Source organism: Gadus chalcogrammus, chromosome 18, assembly GCF_026213295.1.
Source record: "Gadus chalcogrammus isolate NIFS_2021 chromosome 18, NIFS_Gcha_1.0, whole genome shotgun sequence".
Taxonomy (NCBI): Eukaryota; Metazoa; Chordata; class Actinopteri; order Gadiformes; family Gadidae; genus Gadus; species Gadus chalcogrammus.
In genome coordinates this window covers 7904730-7925479 of record NC_079429.1, presented here as the reverse complement: position 1 = coordinate 7925479, position 20750 = coordinate 7904730, and the positions used below count along the sequence as shown (strand labels likewise).

The 20750-nt window shown below is 47.5% G+C and overlaps 1 protein-coding gene across 7 annotated transcripts in view; it reads right to left on the bottom strand.

The window, feature by feature from the left end:
• LOC130370998 (calcium/calmodulin-dependent protein kinase type II subunit gamma) overlaps positions 1-20484 on the bottom strand; it is a 29516-nt gene extending 9032 nt beyond the window's left edge. For 2 of the 7 annotated variants that reach the window (XM_056576581.1, XM_056576584.1), the window contains exons 1-14: positions 20234-20484; positions 18204-18298; positions 14606-14665; positions 13392-13446; positions 13128-13193; positions 11129-11201; positions 9708-9810; positions 9126-9209; positions 8093-8187; positions 6399-6521; positions 5312-5395; positions 5047-5089; positions 4184-4246; positions 389-429 (exon numbers count right to left, since the gene is read on the bottom strand). In XM_056576581.1, coding sequence (XP_056432556.1) covers positions 389-429; positions 4184-4246; positions 5047-5089; positions 5312-5395; positions 6399-6521; positions 8093-8187; positions 9126-9209; positions 9708-9810; positions 11129-11201; positions 13128-13193; positions 13392-13446; positions 14606-14665; positions 18204-18298; positions 20234-20298 — 1050 coding nt within the window. In that variant the 5' untranslated portion in view covers positions 20299-20484. The remainder of the gene's footprint in view (positions 1-388; positions 430-4183; positions 4247-5046; positions 5090-5311; positions 5396-6398; positions 6522-8092; positions 8188-9125; positions 9210-9707; positions 9811-11128; positions 11202-13127; positions 13194-13391; positions 13447-14605; positions 14666-18203; positions 18299-20233) is intronic. The other 5 variants (XM_056576585.1, XM_056576587.1, XM_056576583.1 and 2 more) reach the window with 3 other exon arrangements.
• Between the last annotated feature and the right edge of the window lie 266 nt (positions 20485-20750).

Sequence of the window (20750 nt, the reverse complement as noted above, 5' to 3'; positions counted from 1 at the left end):
CTTAACGGCACAGTGTGGATATACAACACACACTCTCCCCGGTCCCTGGGGGAGAACCACCAGAGGAGAGTGGAGCGTGAGCTGCAACAAGTCTGAGAAGAGGCCATTCTGTGGAGGCGTGTGTGTGTGTGTGTGTGTGTGTGTGTGTTGGGGGAAGACAGGAAGGGATAAACCTTTATTTTTTCAACCCCAAAACGAAACCTGACACTGGGATATAGATATATTTAAATACACAGATTGCATTACACTTGTGTGCTTGAAATAAGTGTAATTTAGATAAACTAAGAACGAAGAGAAAGGTACAGAGCGAGAGCGAGAGAGAGAGGACAGACAAGAGGAGAAGGAAAGAGAGCAGAGGAATCAAAGTAATGGGATTGGGCAGGCTTACCTTGGCTGAGTCGGACTTCTTGTTGAGTAAACTTTTGCATGCTGTAAAAGGAGGGAGAGAAAGAGAGAGAGAGCGCAGTAGAGGGACAGAGTATAAATTTCCCTGCGGACCGTGCTAGAAATTCCCAGCCTTTTGCCTTTTTTTCCAGTATGCTTCAAATGGGCTCGAGAAAATCAGCCAGCCGTCGCTTAAAGCACAACCCAAATAATCCGACGGAATCTGATATCATTTTCCATCATTTTAAAACAATAACCCAACAAGTATAAGCATGCCTTCCCCTTCCCCGACGAAGAGCTACACTTCAAAATGAGGTGCGCGACGGCCTGGCAAATAGCCAGTGCCCCGACCAGCTTTGGATGGATCTCTGACTGGGTGTGTTCCGCGTAGGTTAACAGGATTTGTTACTAATTCCCATTATACACATCCAGTCACTGCCATCTGGGGATACAGGGGATGCAGCAGGGAGGGGGGGGGGGGGGGGGGGGGTGGGTTGGGCTGAGAGCTAAGTAAACTTTCTCAATCCATTTCCTGTCTGGCAGCCTCGGCGCGCGGGCCGAGCCGGCCGCCAGCGCTGACGAGGATGAGCCAGGTTCATTTAAGTCATTGATTTCCTTTAAAGGCCGCCGCCATCTCTCGTCAGGCTGGGGCTCCAAATACCCCCCCGTAGGCAATTTGCACTCCTTTGCTCGACGTATGCACGGACGGTCAGACGCACTCCCCGAGCATGGAAGTGCGCGCACACATGCATGCACTTACATGTCATCACACACACACGCACACACACGCGCACACAATTGGATTCCTGAAATCTCTTACCTTCCAATGCAAAATAAAAGAGAGACAGCGAGGGATAGGGTGTGGGGGGGGGGAGACAAGAGGGAACATTGACAAACAAAATAGAGGAAGGGGGATGGGGTTTCTTAATGAGTGTGCTCCTTAGCGCAATGCATAAGAGTAGAGGAACAGAGCATGGGCGTTTTCGCAACCAGACAGGGTCTTGTGGCATCTATCCGTGCTTCTGATGCTCTGCCGTGTTTGTACACAAACATGTTCCAATGCAAAATAAAGAGACAGGCAGGGAAAGGGTTGTGGGGGGGAGACAAGAGGGAGCATTGACAAACAAAAAAGAGGAAGGGGATGGGGTTTCTAAATGAGTGAGCTCCTTAGTGCAATGCATAAGAGTAGAGGAACAGAGAGCATGGGCGTTTTCGCAACCACATAGGGTCTTGTGGTATCCAGCCATGCTTCTGATGCCCTGCCGTGTTTGTACACAAACATCTTCCGTCTCGGTCGCCCATGCAACATCCAAAAGGACAAACCAACGATACAAATTACAGCCTCAAGAGTGCCGAGCTTCCATTTTGCCACCAGATTGTGAGGGTGAGTGTGTGTGAGTGTGAGTTGGTTTGGCTGGGTGTGTTTACCCTGTTGTTTGGCTACGACTCTTACTACCGCAGCCAAGCAGAGCAGCCCAGAACTCTCTAAAATGTGTACCTGGGTGACGCGGAAGATGGTGTAAAACATCAGAATAAGGATATGTACAGGGATGTTTATGACGCCCTTCAGCCCAGCAATAACGCTGTTGGAGAACATCCGGTGGCTTAATGGTGCAGCGTAAGTGTTAAACCACACAGGCCATTTCCATGCAACAAAACAGCCAGCCAGGCCTATCTGGCGGCCTTATCAATGAATAAATAAAATACGACACACAAATCAAATCATTCACATGCACGGTTGCAACAGTGTCGAGCCGACGTCATTGGGTGAGAAGGAGCATCACATGCATCACCAATGAGAAGAGACGGGGGCAATGGGGAACTAGAAAAACTAAAAGGAGGGAGTACCAGGGGTCCAGTCACAAGGGGAGGATTTAAAAAATAAAATGGGGGGGGGGGGGGGGGGGGGGAGAACGACGTTGAAGGGGGTGTATTCACAGAACTTACAAACTGGCGATGGGTCCCGGGCCTCCGCAGAATGGAGCAGCCCCAGGAGACGCAGGGCTCACACTCGCACAGTCAAACCACCACTTTCACTTCATTCTCAATGAGGGGTCCGACCCCTTTTGCTAGCCCCGCAAGGTGCGGGGGGGGGGGGGCAGATATCTACACTCCGTACCCTACTCTGCCTGTCCGACATACAGCTCCTGCTCTGACGATGACCCTCTCGGTGTGCGGTAGAGCAGAAGGAGATCCTCTGCTCCGGGTGACAAGCCCAAAAAGTGACAGAGAATCGCGTTCTGCTTTACCAAGTCTGATCCTAACAGCTGCTGAACCTCGGGGAGCCACCAGCGGAATCGCCGACCTTCACCATCCACCCCCACCCCAACCCCCACCCCCACCCGTTCCGCCCGTCTGGCAGAATGAGAGCGGAGCCTGTTTTGTTTTTTTATGACTTTACCAAACTTAACCGGGAGACTTCATTGCCCTTCGGTCCCACATTTAAATAAAGAAAAAGTCGTTGAACAGATGCGGGGGAGAGGAAGCGACATAAGGAGCAAAGGGAGGATGGGCAGTTGGCCGCCTGTCATCAGGCGACCTCCCGTTCCCCTTGTGTAGCTCTGGAGGCATTTATACACCTGGGGTGCTGCGCTATTGTATGTATTAGCTATTGTATGCTATGTGTTTACACATCAGCAGTATACCTCTGTAATACATCTTTTTTTTTTTCTTTTTTTTATCCTTTCCAATCAATGCAGCCTTCCACCAAAGCGGTCGATCACGCTAAGTGACGATGCAGCATTATTTTTTGGACAACGGCCGAATTGTGTTTGGTCCTAATGCAATTAAATTGCGTAAATGATATTAGAGTGACGATACGGAATAGAAAATGAGGCTAGACCGCATCAATAGCACCGTTTGAGACCTGAATTCTCCAAGACACTCTGCTTGCGTATCTCTTCCAACCTTGCACACTGCTTTGGGTCAATTTGTGGTCCATGCGATATCTTATCATCTCCTGCATATCGCTTGTGGCTCTCCCGCATCCTCAGGCTCCACCCCTCAGACGCCCCCACCCGGCCACCCACCCCACCCCACACCAAACCCAGGTTCGACGATGGCAGCACGCCAACCCAGCTCCTGCAAGCCTCCCCTGAAGAGAGCCACGCCCCATCAGAGACCGTCCCAGCCCTGGCGCGAGAGCCGGGGGGAGGGTGTCCAGACCAGTGAATCAGTGTGTACTGACGTGGTGGATGACACCTAAAATGCATGCGTGTTTGCATGTGTGGATGCGTTTAAGGTTTCTTACCGCAGAGGGACATAACTAGGCGTATGACGCGTAAAATGCATGCGTGTGAATGTGTGGATGCGTCTAAGGTTTATAACCGCAGAGGGACATACCAGACATGCTGTTGGGGTACATAGGTCCATGCTCCTAGTACAGCTAGGAGGTCGGTGCATAAAGCAACGCGAGACGTAAAGAGGAACCTTAAGTAGTGGCTGCACTACCGCTCCTCTAAACAAAGCCCAGTCCTCTTGCGGAAGGCATTTTTTTTTATCTGCCCACAATGAGCTGGTGGTGGCACAATGACTTGCTTTGCGCTTGAGCATATGCCACATAAACAATTGCACGTGTCGGCTACTTTTGTTTTGTTTTCAAATAATGCATGCATGGGCTAACTGAATGTGGCCTGACTGGGTAGACCGTAGGGTTTTTTTTATCCATGCTTTGAATCTCACAGTAAGGAAATAGCCGTATTTGTTTGTGTACATCCTGTGTGCGTATGCGTGTATTCGCCTGTGTGTGTGCGTGTGTGTGCAGAGACAGGAAGTGTCTGGGCGTTTCTCTGGGACGTACCTTCCTGAGCCAGCGAGGCCGTGGAGGAGGCGGCAGCAGCAGAGTTGGTATGCTGCCGGCCCACTATTGGACAAAAAGATGCTACAGTTGGGAGGCGCTGCATAGAGGTAACTCTGGTCTATGTCGTTTGGGGCCTGGCGCCGGGGCCACTACGGGCTGCGTACCCAACCCAGGATAAGCTAGCACCCCGGTAGTCACCCAGGACCAGGGCCCAAACCTGGAACCCCGGGGTTTACTTAGTCGAAGGCTGAATAGTGGACAGTGAACCAGGGGCCGCCACTCTAAACACGCTTATTGAGACGTGTAGTATTGGCACGGCGCAGTACGCACTACACCACTCTGGCACGCCTGCAGTAAACCTTCAATATGCAGACATTTGTAGAAGAGACAAGACACGCACTCCCTCCGTCGGAAGCTCACACACAAACAAACACTCACAGACTCCCAGGCCTCATCAGAAGGAGGGAGACTCGCAGACAGGGAGAGACATGTTAGCATCAACAGGGAAACAGCATCTGGTATGGTACGTTGCAGAATGTCACAGTGTTACGTTAGCTATAGTGTAGCCCTGGGAACACGTCACTTGTTTGTTTATTTCTCGAGTCTACACACACGTACACACACTAGAATAAACCCTTGTGGTTCTGTTATCTAGCGTGACAGATGGCTTCGAAAACAGTAGTTTGAGGAAACACTTCTACACGCGTTACTATGAGCATGAGATAATACGAGAGATATTACAGCTCCTATTCATATATGTACAAACACACAAATATATACAAGCAGGTAAACATATAATATATATAATTACGTGGGCATCAGACAGAGGTTAAGGGGACACTGTGTGTGCCAGGAACACCAACCTGAGAAGTTCCTAGACACCAGCATAGTGGTGAGAATGGCTCCCTGGCGGACAAAGAAAGAGGAAAGATGTTGACGGCACAATTTTACATTACCGGCAATTTCAAAACAAGAACGGGAGCGATAGAGAGAGACAGAGCGGGATGGCTTTGTGTGGATCAGTCCACTTCATGTGCCATCCAGTCAACTCAACGTGTATTTCTGGGTCCATAGTGAGCCAGTGAGAGTGGAGAGAGTGACAGGGGTACGGGGGGTCCCCGACGGTACCTTGAGTTTCCGACGAGCGTTGAACTTGCGGAGACACTCCACGGTCTCCTGCCTGTGCATCATGGACGCTACTGTGGAGCGTTGCTGTGGGAGGAGAGGAGGGACGAGAGCAGCTTTATAGAGACGGCATGTAAACTGTGTGGGTGTTGATTATTGTTAATCATATATTGCGGAGTGTGTGTGTTGATTATTGTTATTCATATATTGCAGAGTGTGTGTGTTGATTATTGTTATTCATATATTGCAGAGTGTGTGTGTTGATTATTGTTATTCATATATTGCAGTGTGTGTGTTGATTATTGTTATTCATATATTGCAGAGTGTGTGTTGATTATTGTTATTCATATATTGCAGAGTGCGTGTGTTGATTATTGTTATTCATATATTGCGGTGTGTGTGTGTTGATTATTGTTATTCATATATTGCAGTGTGTGTGTTGATTATTGTTAATCATATATTGCTGAGTGCGTGTGTTGATTATCGTTATTCATATATTGCAGAGTGTGTGTGTTGATTATTGTTATTCATATATTGCGGAGTGTGTGTGTGTGTTGATTATTGTTATTCATATATTGCAGAGTGCGTGTGTTGATTATTGTTATTCATATATTGCGGAGTGTGTGTGTTGATTATTGTTATTCATATATTGCAGAGTGCGTGTGTTGATTATTGTTATTCATATATTGCGGAGTGTGTGTGTTGATTATTGTTATTCATATATTGCAGAGTGCGTGTGTTGATTATTGTTATTCATATATTGCGGAGTGTGTGTGTTGATTATTGTTATTCATATTTTGAGTGTGTGTGTGTCTGTGATTTATTGCTGTGGTTGTGCGTTGATTATTCAGAGGCATTTATTGCCGCGTGTGCATTGATTATTGTTATGCTTTAATTGGAGTGTGTATTGATTATTGTTATGCTTTAATTGGAGTGTGTGTGTATTGATCATGGTTATTCTTTTACGAGTGCATGTGGGTGTGTATTGTTATATGTGTTAGTGTGCGTGTCTTCTCCCTCTAAAAGGTGGCGATGCCAATCTAAAAAGCTTTCCAGACGTGAGGAGACGGGGAAAGGGACCGGTACTTACGCAGACCCATGGGTGCTTCAGGGCCTGCTCGGATGTGATCCTCTTGGCCGGGTTGATGGTCAGCATCTGGTTGATCAGGTTCTTGGCCTCCGGGGTCACCGTGTCCCACTCGGGGGATGGAAACTACAGGAAGTCGGGGGAGGGGGTCGTCAAACGGGAATGAGAACGGAGGCGAATAGGAAAATCCAATAGGGGATGCTTCACTTTCACCCACGGTGAACCTAACTGCATTAGCGGCGTGTAGAGTGTGGTCGGGTCCTCCCATCCGTACGGTACCATTACACTCATGTTTAGGGTCAATAGGACCAATGGGCTCCTCCAAAGGGGATACAATGCAATTGAGGAATACAATGTTGTAAACACCTGGCAGGTTCTCACCCAGACTGTTCATAACAAGCGGCCACATGACGAATTATGGCGAATTACGAGAAGCCTTGGACTGAAGTCAACAAATTGGAGTTTGCGCAACGTAACAAACTCCCATTTTTCATCGATTAGGAGTCTTTGGCTCCTTAACTTTTTAAACGTTTCAAGTATTTCTTGCCATGACCGGCAGAGCAGTCCCAACCCTAATTCCCGTCATCTGGAGAAAGCGCATTAGGAATAATAGATACTAATTGCTTGAAAATGTTCCACTCGAAGCCTATGGTTGCATTTCTTACAACCGAATGGCATTTCCAAAACCCTTTTCAATTACATCCTTTTTACACAACATTATGATCCATATCCTATTCCCCCAAACATCATTCAAGATAATATCCGTCTAGTCGCTGTGAACATGGATACAATAATCAAGAATATTTGAACAAAACTCCTCAGAATTAACCTAAGTAGGAGAGAGTGCTCTTTAAAATGTATACAACGGTGACTCAACTAGTTCTTCTGGTTTGGGGCATCAGCCTGTTTGTTTGCAGTACTAACAACACCTCTACTGTCTATACACCGAGGCTGACATCCCGAGACGTAGTCTGGAAGCGGCCTTGTAACTTGATTAGCACCGAGACCCACACAGAAGGATATCCCTATACCCCCCCCACACACACACACACACACACACACACACACACACACACACACACACACACACACACACACACACACACACACACACACACACACACACACACACACACACACACACACACACACACACACACACCTCTGCAATGCGTCAGGGAGGCCCAGCTAGGATCAATAGCACTAGACCACCTCTCAATCGGCCACTATTAAACATTCACCAACCCGCTCGCAAAACCCTCACAGCGCCGCCCTTTTCACTGACATTTACGCACACACACACACACAGGGTCATAAATTAGAACATAATATATTCACTTTTGGAAAATAACGATTTATAGCACAATATTGCTTTCAAAATCTGTATTCCTCAATAACCCTTAATACCGCAATATGGATGGTAGGAGACATTCCATTAACTTTACTCCCTGCACATTCCAAACACAGGGCTGTGGCTGGATCACATGTGATAAATCTCCCTACAATCAATGTAGATTACACAACTGCGTGCCAAGATATGACAACGTGTCGATAGGATGCCACCGGAGCAGGTAATAAAACGACAGATCTTGAACCGTTGCCAAGGCTTAATGGCCATAGCACACACACGCACACATACACATACACAAAGGCTAACAAAAGCACACGCACACAAACACAAACACACACACACTCACGTCGTAGGCCCCGGCTTTGATCTGCTGATAGAGCTTGTGTTGATCCTCGTCCCAGAATGGAGGGTATCCCACCAGGAGGATGTAGAGGATTACACCTGGCGGGGGGGCAAGAGACACAGAGTCAGTGAGGTAACCGGGGAGGAGCTCAGCATACATCGCCCTGGTCCTGGACCCGGGTCCGGAACCTTCTTCAGTGGGTCCAGCCATAATCGTTTAATTACATGAAACGGTTCAAAGAAGCCCAAGAAGGGGTTGTCCTTCAATCAATATTCCTAAATTTCTCGGAAAAATGTCCTCACTCACTGCTAGTTAGACATGATGTTAAGGCTGGAAAGAATTATAGATTTTCATCATCCCTTTCTTTTATGGTCTATTCATGATGGTAGGCACTGGTATTTTGGGAAAGAAGTTTTTGTATTGGACCTGAAATTGAACCCAGCTTAGGGACTTTGTCCAATGAAAATTTTGTACACAGTATGTTGCGTAATTATTTTTTATATATTTTGCCATTGCGGTCTATATTCAGCCCTGTTGGCCAGTCACATGCATCACTGACAGAGCCAAGTAAGGCTCTAAAGCCTTAGGTTCCTGACCACTGTGCTAGTCAGACTGCTTAGTCAGCCTTGGGAGGCCGAAAGCTGAATTCAAGCAACAGACAACAAGCAACAGACAAGTCGGACAACGTGTCCTATCGACACGTTGGCAGTCTGCTTAGTCAGAATTGAGAGACTGAAAGCTGAATTCAGGCAACAGACAAGTCCTCCCAAGATTTCATGGATAAGGCATTCAATGTGTTTTTTGATCAGACACGTGTGGGATAATGAAATGGCTGTAGAAGCCTCCAATGTTTTAGATCTTCTCTGTGGACCTATTAAACCAGAACATTTTGCTCAATGTGAGAAAGGCAGTGGGAAGATAGAGAGATGAAATTCTCACCAAACCAACCATGAAGACAGCCTGCTATGTCAGTAAAACATCATTCAACAGCTCATTCGACCATTGTTTTGTTTTGTTTTTGTTTTGTAGGACTTACCACAGGCCCAGATATCCACAGGCTTTCCATAGGGGTCCTTCCTCAGGACCTCAGGGGAGAGATAGCCAGGGGTGCCCGCAAAGCCTGCCAGATCACAAATGAAAGCAAAAGAATGAGGTTGATTTCATCCTACAGATCAGGGTTTGCATTGAGGGAGGACTGTTTGATAACAAGAGCATGGTCATTTTGTGAGTAAACTCCAGGAAACTCTCCAGGAAACTCGAAAACCAACCAAGTTCTAAAGGCATTGCCCCTGGCAAAAGCACCGACACCAAAACATCTTTGTTGACAGCATGTGGGAGCATTTGTCTTTTTACAATGGCAACCCTCGTATAATATTAAATGAGGTAGGCATCATTTAATATTGATGTATGCATACTCATATGAAAGCATGAAGGCTACGGATGATGGTTTAAGTTTGAGGCCCTGGCCATCAATGCGTATTCCTGCGAATGTGAGTGTGCATTTTTGTGAATGAAGGTGCCAACTATGTGGTGCTGTACAGCAGACACAATACAAGATCAGATAAAGATTGGCCACAGGGAGCAGGTGAGCGAGAGAGAGAGAGGGAGGACTTCTTACCGAACCAGGCCTGCTGGTCTCCCTGGACCTCAATAGCCAGGCCAAAGTCCGCCAATTTCACTGCAGCTCCCTTCATCTTACTGGCCAGCAACAGGTTCTCAGGCTGGGACACACACACACACACACACACACACACACACACACACACACACACACACACACACACACACACACACACACACACACACACACACACACACACACACACACACACACACACACAATAAATCATGCATGCAACATTAGAAAGTGGGTGGTGCGTTAGTGTGTACATGCAGTAAACGGGCGGGTGCAAGTTTGAGAAAAGAAAAGGTGATGGACGGAAAAACGAGGAAGTAGTGGAGGATGAGTGGCTGAGTGGTCTCTCCACGACGCCTTATATGGGCATGGGTTCGTAGCCATGGAAACCACTTGGGAGTCATTTAGGCAGCACTGCAGACTCCATTCTAAATGGAAAGTGTGTTGTTGGTGTGAGGGAGAAAGTGGGTGCGCGTGTGTGCGCGTGCGTGTGCGGGAGATGCGGTGTTCTAAATGGACGCTGTTTGGGCAGTCCAACATAAAGAGCTGCAGTAAAAGCCCACTCAGGATAAAAGGCCAACAAATCAGAGAGACAGCACCGGAGGTAATAGTGTTATTCTCTGGCTACAAGTGTGCTAACATGCGCACCCATACAGACACACATGTTTTAACAGATTCCCCCTGGTTCTGAGATTCAACCCCCCCCCCCCCCCCCCCCCCACCCACACTTAGGGTGAATAATGATATAAATATTAATGTCATTATTTTAGCGGCATTTCATCCATTATTTAGGTGCAAATCGGGAGAAGAAGAAAAAAAAACGACAGACAACCAAGAACCCCTCCCCCGTCACTGCACAGCTGATGTGATGTCATGCAAGTTGTCATGGCAACCACTCGCAGTTCATCCATGCCATCAAGCCTCTCATAATGGGCCCCTTTGCAAGACACAGCAGAGGCTGTGCACGGAGCCAGCCCTCTCACTATCACGATCTGGGAGACTAAGTGTGATTGCACGCTGTCCGAATATCCTCATTTCCCTGCTACAGGTGAGGGTTAACCTCCGGCTAACGTCTCACGCACACACACACACACACAGCAATAATCAATACGCCCACACAACACACAAACGCACGCACGCACGCACGCACGGACACACACACACACACGCACAGCTGTGGTCAAGGACAGACATGTAATCACTTGACTGAGGCAGATAGAGGGAGAACAAACAGGAGAAGAAAGACATTTGAAGAGGTGGTGGTGGTGGTAGGGGGGGGGGAAGGCAGAAACACAGAGACGGAGCAACCCAGAGCCATCCATGCGTTGCCATGGCCACGAGCTAAGGTGTGTGTGTGTGTGTGCGCGTGTGTGTGGTCGTCACGGCAACGGGCAGCCACTCACCTTGAGGTCCCGGTGCACGATATCATGCTGGTGGATGTGATTGACGCTCTCCAGGATCTGGCTGATACACTGACTACAGAGACAGACGGACAGACACTTCAATGTCATTGGTCCACTTGGAGGACGTGGAATTATGGGAAGAGCAACTTCATGTGACCCTTTTTTGTAAAAACAGACACTTGGTTGTACTGAGTTGGGGGGGAAAAAGGAAAATGCGACATATACTTCTATATGCTGTACATTTTCGATCATATTCAATGAAGAGCAATATTTCCGAATGGCAAACATCTTATTAAACTACTGATGTAGATATAAATGCTAAAAATAAATAAATAATAATAATAATAATAATTTAAAATGCAACATCTCCAGGGGGAAAGCTAGCTGACCTTCGGCTAGCCGGCCTCAAGCTACCTGGCCGTTGGCCCTGAACTGGAGGATGAAACACCCAGATAGAACCAGACTAATAAAGCATATTTAAAAGTGCGGTTGGGAGAGAAAATGGGTAATGGTGTGCGAGTTATTCAATTGAATCAGATCTCTGTTTCTTGTAAACCTCATTATTTTTATGGTTTTTAAAGACTGGTGCGCAAACATAAAAATCTATAAAACATTAAAAGGTTGTCATGTCAACTGATCAACTATTAAAAAACGTGTTTGATTGTTCCCCCTTTATAACGCCAAGACCTTAGAAGGATAACACAGGACTGCCAGCCGAATGCTGGGGTAATGGCTGAGTGGATTAGCCAATGAGCACCAACGGTGGCTATTCCACGCAGAAGTCTAAATTAAACCAGCCCTTCCAATCATAACAGTAGCATTGATGCAGTGAGATTTACAAATCTATATAGAATAATGAAAAAACATGCAACATAGTGGGTGGATGCAATACAGCACAAAACTGATCAAAACCAAGTTCAGTTTTTCCTTTGTGGCAGGACAGTGAAGAGACAGGAAGACATGTTGGAGAAGACACAGGGATAACATCTAGCAAAGGACCACAGGTGTGAATCAAACCCGGGTCGCCACGAAATGCATCCCGTACACGTTACCCGCGTGTTGAAGCAGCGAGCGACGCCTAGGGGGTGTATTTTAGGAAGCCTGGTCTGAAACCCCTTCATGACGGGCAAACAGTTTGCAGCACAAGGCAGCGGCATGCGAGGGTCTCTACAGGTTTGTGAGGTCGAAGGTCGCGCTGAGCTTAGGACGTCAGAGAGGGACCGCAGCCAGTGGGGGTCGCAGTAATGTTCTTCTGTTGTGTGTTGCTCTCTATAGCCCCCCAACCCCCCCATGTGCGTTAACAGATAAAGACCCTCCTAATCCAATTATACAGCAGACTTAATAAGCTGTAAAACACACGGCCGCAGTGGGGAGGAAGGGCTGCTGTAGGAAAAGAGGACCAGAGATGAGAGAGAAGTAAAAGAAGAATTCTGAAATATGGAAGAGAGGGCGGATAAGGTCTCCAAGGAGTGAAAGACGGAGAGAGAGAGAGAGAGAGAGAGAGAGAGGAGAGAGAGAGAGAGAGAGAGAGAGAGAGAGAGAGAGAGAGAGAGAGAGAGAGAGAGAGAGAGAGAGAGAGAGGAGAGAGTGAGAGTGAGAGAGACAGAGACAGAGAGAGAGAGAGAGAGAGAGAGAGAGAGAGAGAGAGAGAGAGAGAGAGAGAGAGAGAGAGAGAGAGAGAGAGAGAGAGAGAGAGAGAGAGAGAGAGAGAGAGAGAGAATACTGATGCACTTGTTGATGAGGGGAATGCTGCTGCTGCAAGGAACACTAGCAAACCAAAAATTATGTTATTATGTTATTATATTAGTTTGTGTGTGTCTATGGTGTATACATATGTGAATCATGATGGCAATAAGCATCCTATGTATCCACGCATGCGTCTATCGCAGCTCCCCTTTCTGCACGTGTTGTGTGCGCGCGTGTGTCTGCCAGCCGTGGTGCAGTGTCACTGCAGCGCGCACTAATTCATTCAGTCTCTGTGTGTGCATGTGTGTCATACCTGGCATCGGCCTCACTGTAATACTCCCGGGCCACAATGTCTTCGAAAAGCTCCCCTCCTGTCACCCTGAGAGAAATGAGAAGCGAGAGACAAAAACAAATAGCGAGAGAGAGAGAGGGGAAGGAGAGGGGTAGAAGAATAGAAGGAGGGGGAGAGAAACAGGGCGGTTGGCTTACACAAACAAGCTACAGTCAGGGATATAATCTCAAATGTCAAGGCATGCATGCCCGTTTAGGTGCACGTGCTTGTTAAGAATATACTCACAGGTCGAAGACAAGGTAATGAAAGCCTTCCTCTGAAATGCTGTCATGGAGTCTCACTGAGCAGGGAAGGGGGGAGAGAACAAGTGTAAGGCGGGGGGGAGGGGTGTGTGTGTGTGTGTGTGTGTGTGTGTGTGTGTGTGTGTGTGTGTGTGTGTGTGTGTGTGTGTGTGTGTGTGTGTGTGTGTGTGTGTGTGTGTGTGTGTGTGTGTGTGTGTGTGTGTGTGTGTGTGTGTGTGTGTGTGTGTGTGTGTTCCAAGTGGGCCGGGTGATAACAGTGACCAACATAATAATGTCACAGATTTTACAGTTAACTTTGCCCATATATTTATACCTTTGTAAAACACAGAAGCACGGTAGTGGAGGCGTACAAGTCCCTTTTTTGCAAGTCACTTTGGATAAGCTTGTCTGATAAATGACTATCAATGTAAATGCATTGTACCTGAACTGTACCTGTGGCTCAACCCTGACACCGGCTCCTGTCCAGGCCATGTATTTAAAACAGTTATGTAAAGCATCTCTGTGTTGTGTAATGAGACAAGGACGACAGCCCCCGCAACCAAGAGCTCTAACTAAATGCTTGCTTTCTTTTCTTACTACTCCTCCTCCTCCTCCTCCAATTCCCCATCTTCTCGCTCGCTTCCTCCATCTGCCTCTCTCTCCTACTCTCTCTCTCTCTCCCTCGCTCTCTCTCTCTCTCTCTCTCTCTCTCTCTCTCTCTCTCTCTCTCTCTGTCTCTCTGTCTCTCTCTCTGTCTCTCTCTCGCTCTCTCCTGCCCTCTCCCACTAACTTTCTAAGTCTGCCCCTCTCAGCGGTTTTTGGGCTGGAACACAAAGCCAGCTCCATTCTGTGCCATTCTTACACAGTCCGTGCCAAACCAAGGGCTTGAAACCCTTTTATGCGTTCCATGCTGACAGCCCACTCTGACCGTCACCTTTAGCCTGAGTGTGCGTGTGTGTGCGCGTGTCGAGAACTAAATCCATTGGTGCGGGGCTACTGGACTCAGAATGATTGAATTATAATCCGCACTGTTCCCCTTTTACCAAATCCATCATCCTTGCATGTGTTGCAAATTCTGCATGAGACCGGAGAGTCTGGGGGGGTTGGGGCGCCCATGACAACATCTTTAGTACATAATGGGATGGGTAAGGCACGCACACACACATACAGACAGACAAATAAACATGCACACACACGCACATATACACAGAAGCTCACCAATGTTGGAGTGTTTCAGGAGGCGGCAGATGCGAGCTTCCCTCTCCAGTTTCTGATGGTCTGAAGGAGGGAGAAAGGAAGACAGAGTCCTCTGTTAGGATCAACCGCAACAGCAGAACACAGACACAACACGACATTGGCCAAAAGTGAGAGCCAAACAGGAAGCCACTACGGCCCCTTGTTTATAGGTACCAAATTGATAAGAAAGAGCCAAAGCTACTGACTTCTGCAATCCGAGTTGCAGTGTGGCGTTCAACTCGGTTTCCTGTCACTGTACACAGATGAGTGGCGGGAAAGAACACGCAAACCGAGTGAAAATACCAAAAGAAGTGTCCACAATGACGTCGGACTAAGGCCTGGGTGGATTCTCTGGGCAGCAGCAGGTGCTTTGGATAGGGCCCGGTGGAGCCACCTCCTGACACCATGTCTGTCATGCAGAGCCTGACAACCTGCCATAACCTCCTGTGATGATTATTAATACGACCGGTCCAAGTGTCATGGGGATTGGAGTTGTAGACATACGACAGACGGATGTGCAAATGAGGAAGGTGAAGATTGTTCTTGCATTTTGTGAGGCCTCAACGCACAATGTTTAACCAGTAATGACACTTGATCACATCAACACAAGCGCACACACGCGGAGCTGTTTGTGAACCGTGTGTGCGTACTGTGTGTGTGTGTGTGTCACACACATCCCGGTGGACTTTGTGGGCTCCGTGAGAGTGCGGAAAAATCACTCGGAGCCGCCATCGCCCCTCACCATTAGCAACAGCTACGTAGGCAAGGTCAGGGGTCACCCAGGGCTACCACTGATGAAAAGGCATGAGTCAGGTTCTGTGCCTCCAAGTGTGTTATGTACCGTGTCAGGGCTTTGACGATATGTGTGAACATTGCATTAAAACGCTGTACCAATTCTAGTTAGGCTCCGAAATTAACACTTAACTTTCCTTAAGCAGATTAGATCGTTTTTTTCCCCCATGGTATCGTACAGCTTTCATGGTTGTTAGAACAACCATAAGCTCAGTGTTACTGCAATATAAAAAGGAATTTAGCTGCAATTTTATTCTGAATAAGTCCTATAATACATTATTTTCCTTCATATCCTCCTTGACATGGCCGTGAAGCTGATTCAACATCCCCTCATGCCCTTTCGCTAACCTTCTCCGTTCTCTCACTTGATCGCTCCCTCTCCCTGCCACTAGTGCTACTACTTCTATTCTTGCTATACCGCCCCTCTCCATCACAAAAAAACAGGTGTGAGTTACTCTTATCAAAGAGGGAGAGAGAGAGCCAGAGACATGGGTGGGTAGGAGGAGGGACTGAGACATCAGCTTTCTTATAAATTACTCCAGTGATGAGAGCGAGACACAGAGAGAGAGACAGATAGAGAGAGGATTACACAAGACGTTTATTTGCACTGAGAGGATCACAGCTCCCCTTTTTGCGCGTGTTGTGTGCGCGTGTGTCTGTCAGCCATGGTGCAGTGTCACTGCACCACGCACTAATTCATTCAATCTTCTATTTGGTGGTGTGTGTGTGTGTGTGTGTGTGTGTGTGTGTGTGTGTGTGTGTGTGTGTGTGTGTGTGTGTGTGTGTGTGTGTGTGTGTGTGTGTGTGTGTGTGTGTGTGTGTGTGTGTGTGTGTGTGTGTGTGTGTGTGTGTGTGTGTGTGTGTGTGTGTGTGTGTGTGTGTGTGGGGACTGGCGGGTAATTACTCCCACTTCCTGCTGCTTTCTAATTGGCCATCTGCTTGACTGTGGGGCGGGCCTACAGCCATCTTACATCGGCACACCAAAGGTTGATTGGACCACCTCCCACAACACACACCAATTAAGAAATTAATTCAAAGTTTTTACAGATATTACAACACCAGATATGCTGAATTGTAAACATATGACACCTTGAATATTGTTATTAAACACACTCATTCAAACCGGTGTAATAATCAGTTGTAATAATCAGTAGCTCCTTCTCTCCCCACCCCATCCCAAGATTACTGCAGTATATTCTAGAGCTTTGAGAGTCTTACCCGCTAGGCCACTCGTCAGGTCACACTGGCCCTGTCAAGCAAAAACAGACACACAAATCCTAACAGACACATTGCCTGCTCGCGCATCGCTTGCTCCGAGTGCATGGTGTGTCTGTCTGTCTGTCTGTGAGTGTATGTATATGTGTGTGTGTGTGTGTGTGTGTGTGTGTGTGTGTGTGTGTGTGTGTGTGTGTGTGTGTGTGTGTGTGTGTGTGTGTGTGTGTGTGTGTGTGTGTGTGTGTGTGTGTGTGTGTGTGTGTGTGTGTGTGTGTGTGTGTGTGTGTGTGTGTGTCTGTTTGCCCTGCAGAGTCAGTAGAGTCATGAGTGACATTACCAACCCCTTTCCGTCAACATTGCAGAACGTCACCTCCCTCCCAGCGTGGCTGTGCGCGGCATTAAGTCATCCCTCTACACTCCTATCCAGCTTTCATCACCCTTGCATTCCCACCAAACAGACACATGCACATCAGGCATAGAGCCGCTCACGCATGTTTCTACACATCTCAAATGAGCCAACAGATTATGCTGAAGCGATGTTTCCCTTATGAGTCTGTGACTATTGACCTAAAAACACTAACAACTAACAATCACATCATTCCTGGGTCTTTGAAAAGAAACACCCTGTACACGCGGTGTGCTGTGCCCCCCCCCCTTCAGAATATGGCACTGTGACACAGGCCCTCACAAAGCACGCCGTTATTTTGCCAGAGACAGACAGGCCCATGCCAACAGGCACAGGCGACAACAGGGCAAACAGGGAGGCGCCTATAGAATCCTTGGGGTCTTAGGTCTCTTAGTGCCTGATGACATACATTTGGCATAAGTGGATTACCCTCAATACACACCAATCCCCCTCAGCCGTCAGAGGCAGGCGGGATGGACGGATGGAGGGAGAAACATGGATTGGCCGAAGACCGTAAAAAAGGCAGAGCGAGGATAAAAGGCAAGAGTAGGGTCGCGATAAAGAAAATCTATTAAGATTCCCTTCTTTTTTTTATTTGTAGGCAGAGGAAGGAGAGAAGAGAGAAGTGCGTGTGCGTGTGGTGGGGGTGTACCACAAGTAGGATGACCCAATCCCGTCACCTCTGTCCAACCCACCATACACCACACAAACCTCCCGAGGATACTGAGAGAACCAATATAACCATTAGAGCACATCCTACACAAAGCAGTCGTGCACATACACACAAACATGGCCTGGGCCGAGCATACACCAACCCAGCCTACGTGTGTTGAGGCAGGAGTCAGCATGAGACTAGGCGCACGCAGGGCTTAGAAAATAACTCTCCAGAAGCAAGCAACTATGGACTCCGCAGCCCCATCCCATACACTAAGCTGTTATACCAGTGAGTTGTGGAAAGGAGGACATTGACAAAGAAAAGAGATTGACTTTTTCAACACTGCTGGTGTCCTGTAGGTTAGTTCACAACCATGTCACAACACTTCTTGAGCAAGGTCGTCAGCAAAAAAAGAAAAGCTTATTGGATCCAATAATCAATTTATTTAGACAACAAGCTAAACTGTACATGTGGGTGAGTGAGTGATTGAGGAGAAGAGAGATTAGAGTTACCTCTAGCAGACAGCTTCTTAGTGTTGATGATTTTTGCGGCATATTCTTGTCCTGACGACTTCTTCACACACCTACGCACCACTGAAAACGCTCCCCTAAGCAGAAGGAGCAGGACAAAGAACAGTTACATTTGGGTGCAACAATTGCACTCACATGCAGACATCTGTGCACATGCACACAGACACACACACAGTGACATTTGAGATTGGGTCAACGCGCGTGACTCGGGTTGTTTGTGTATGCTAACCTTTCTCTGTCTCTCTCTATTTGTATCTCCCTCTCACACATACAAGTAATCACACATACACACACAAACTTTTAGGCATTATTAATACTGCAATGTTAGTGTATACTGCCCAAGGAACCAGTGTGTTACACAACAACTGATCCAATCAAATGTGAATATTTGGATCTGGCCTGTGTATAATTATTTAAAACATGTGGTGGCTGATCCTTGACAGGCACTTGAAGTGATAACATTCATTCATCAGACTGTTCATAATTTGGCCTATGGCTACATAGTAGTGTGTGGTCAATATTGGCTGTGATCCAAGAACTTCCTTATGAAATGAACAAATTAATTCAATGCGGGCATTTTGTACTTGAATACATCTATTTAATTATGAAAGAAGTAGGCTATAGCACATTTGGGTCGTCATCGTGGTCTGTATGACGAAACTCTGAGCAGAGACTGTCCTCTGCTACCTTCGTTTTTGCACTTAGCTTCAATTATTTAGAGGTGGCAATAGACGAGAAGATAGCATGCTTTAGAGTGAGAGGAATTCAGATAACGGCGCAGAAGGGCAGACATTGGCCATCATCAGACATAGGTATCATTCAGAGTCAAAGCCTTTCCGAGCTCCAACGTCGAACACTAACCAGACAGACAGATACTAGGCCTTAAAGCTGCGACAAATCAGAGCGACGGTTTGTATCGCCTAAGCAATATATTATAACCCCTCACGAAATAATCAAAGTCATTGACGGCTGTCAATTACCCGACGGTCAAATATGGGGCATAGACAAATCTAGTGGTGAATTACGGTCGCATCGCTACATGTCAGGTTGAGGTTTAGGTTAGATAACGGGCGGATGAGGAAAAGTACCGGCCAAAAACAACAGATGCTGATGTTGAGGTGGCGGCCCGGTTTTCTTGCCGTCATCTAAATTCCGAGAATCCACGTCACTAGCTTTTACACGTTAAACGCCGAATCGCCATTATGGTGGTGTATTTGATCTGCTGGACTTTAACTGCATTAAAGCCGCGCAATGACAATTAGTGTGTTGATAACTGTCGCACACGCCAGCTGTTGTGCGGCGAACGCACAGGATTTATGATGCGAGCAGAAAGCAATAAATAACTGCACAACTTTCCTGACTAAAAATATGGATAGGACGCTTCTCCGCAGCTGCTCAGACAGAAATCGTCGGCCTAGTAGTGCCGACTCAAGCCTGTGGTCTACGGTGCGCACACGAAGCTGTCATACATGGACCCAGCGTGCCGCGAAATGTCAGAGCAGGGCTTTTGCTCCAGCGCATCTACCGCCCGCTGACGCGTTCGCCACACCGCAGCGATACGACCGCCGAGACGACGCAGCAGACACTGTCCATCGAGACCGTCGAGATGTGTTAACTTTCACACGATCCGTGAGCTACTGAAACACCGTCAACAAGCTAACCTAGCCCCTTGATCGATATATCAGCGTAACGTTGTAGCTTGTGGCTAGCTAGTGCGCTATCCATCAGGCGTGAATGCGGGGAGCACGGTTAGCTAGCCTAATCACGCAGCCCCGAGTGAGGCGTTTAGCCCCGACCACGACGCAGGAGCCTCGTCTGCCTCGGAGGCTTCTGTCAACGCATAATTACGATGGGTTGATTGCAAAGTCTATCCCGACTCATTAACCGGTTGTTTGTTTAGCTAATACCAGCTAGCGGGCACACCACTAGACAACATGTATACTGTTAAGCAGGGTTGCGGGGGTGGGGAAAAAAACGACAAGGCAACACGGTGCATTACGACAGCTGCTTACTTCCCGAGCTCTTCGTAGAGTTGGTACTCGTCGGTAAACCTGGTCGAAGTCACGATTGTAGCCATGGTTAATCTGTAAGAGTAGAGCTCCGTGCCTCAGGGTACGACAGCGGCTTGCTCTCGTACACAGTCCGGGGGAGGGAAGCCTCCAACAGTGGAGTAGTACCTTACTGACAGGCAAAGCTGAAGAGACTAGAGGAAAAGCAGAGACGGGAGGGGTTGCAGAGCGCAGGAGGTAGGTGTGTGTACGTGCGTGCGCCAATGCTCGTGCATCCGTGATGGGTTGAAACCTCGCGAGAACACACTCATGCCGTGTCAGAGCAAAGACTAAAACCTCTAGTTCAATGAATTCATGGAGAATTTGGTATGCGGTGTCTAAGTCTGAGGAAAATATTGTTTTGAGGGTAGATTAAAAGCTTCTGTCGAATTGTGCACCATTGTTCACACATTCTATATTGTTCACAGTTTAGCTTATTGCACACAATGTAAGACAACAAAGTAGGCTGCTATTACTACTG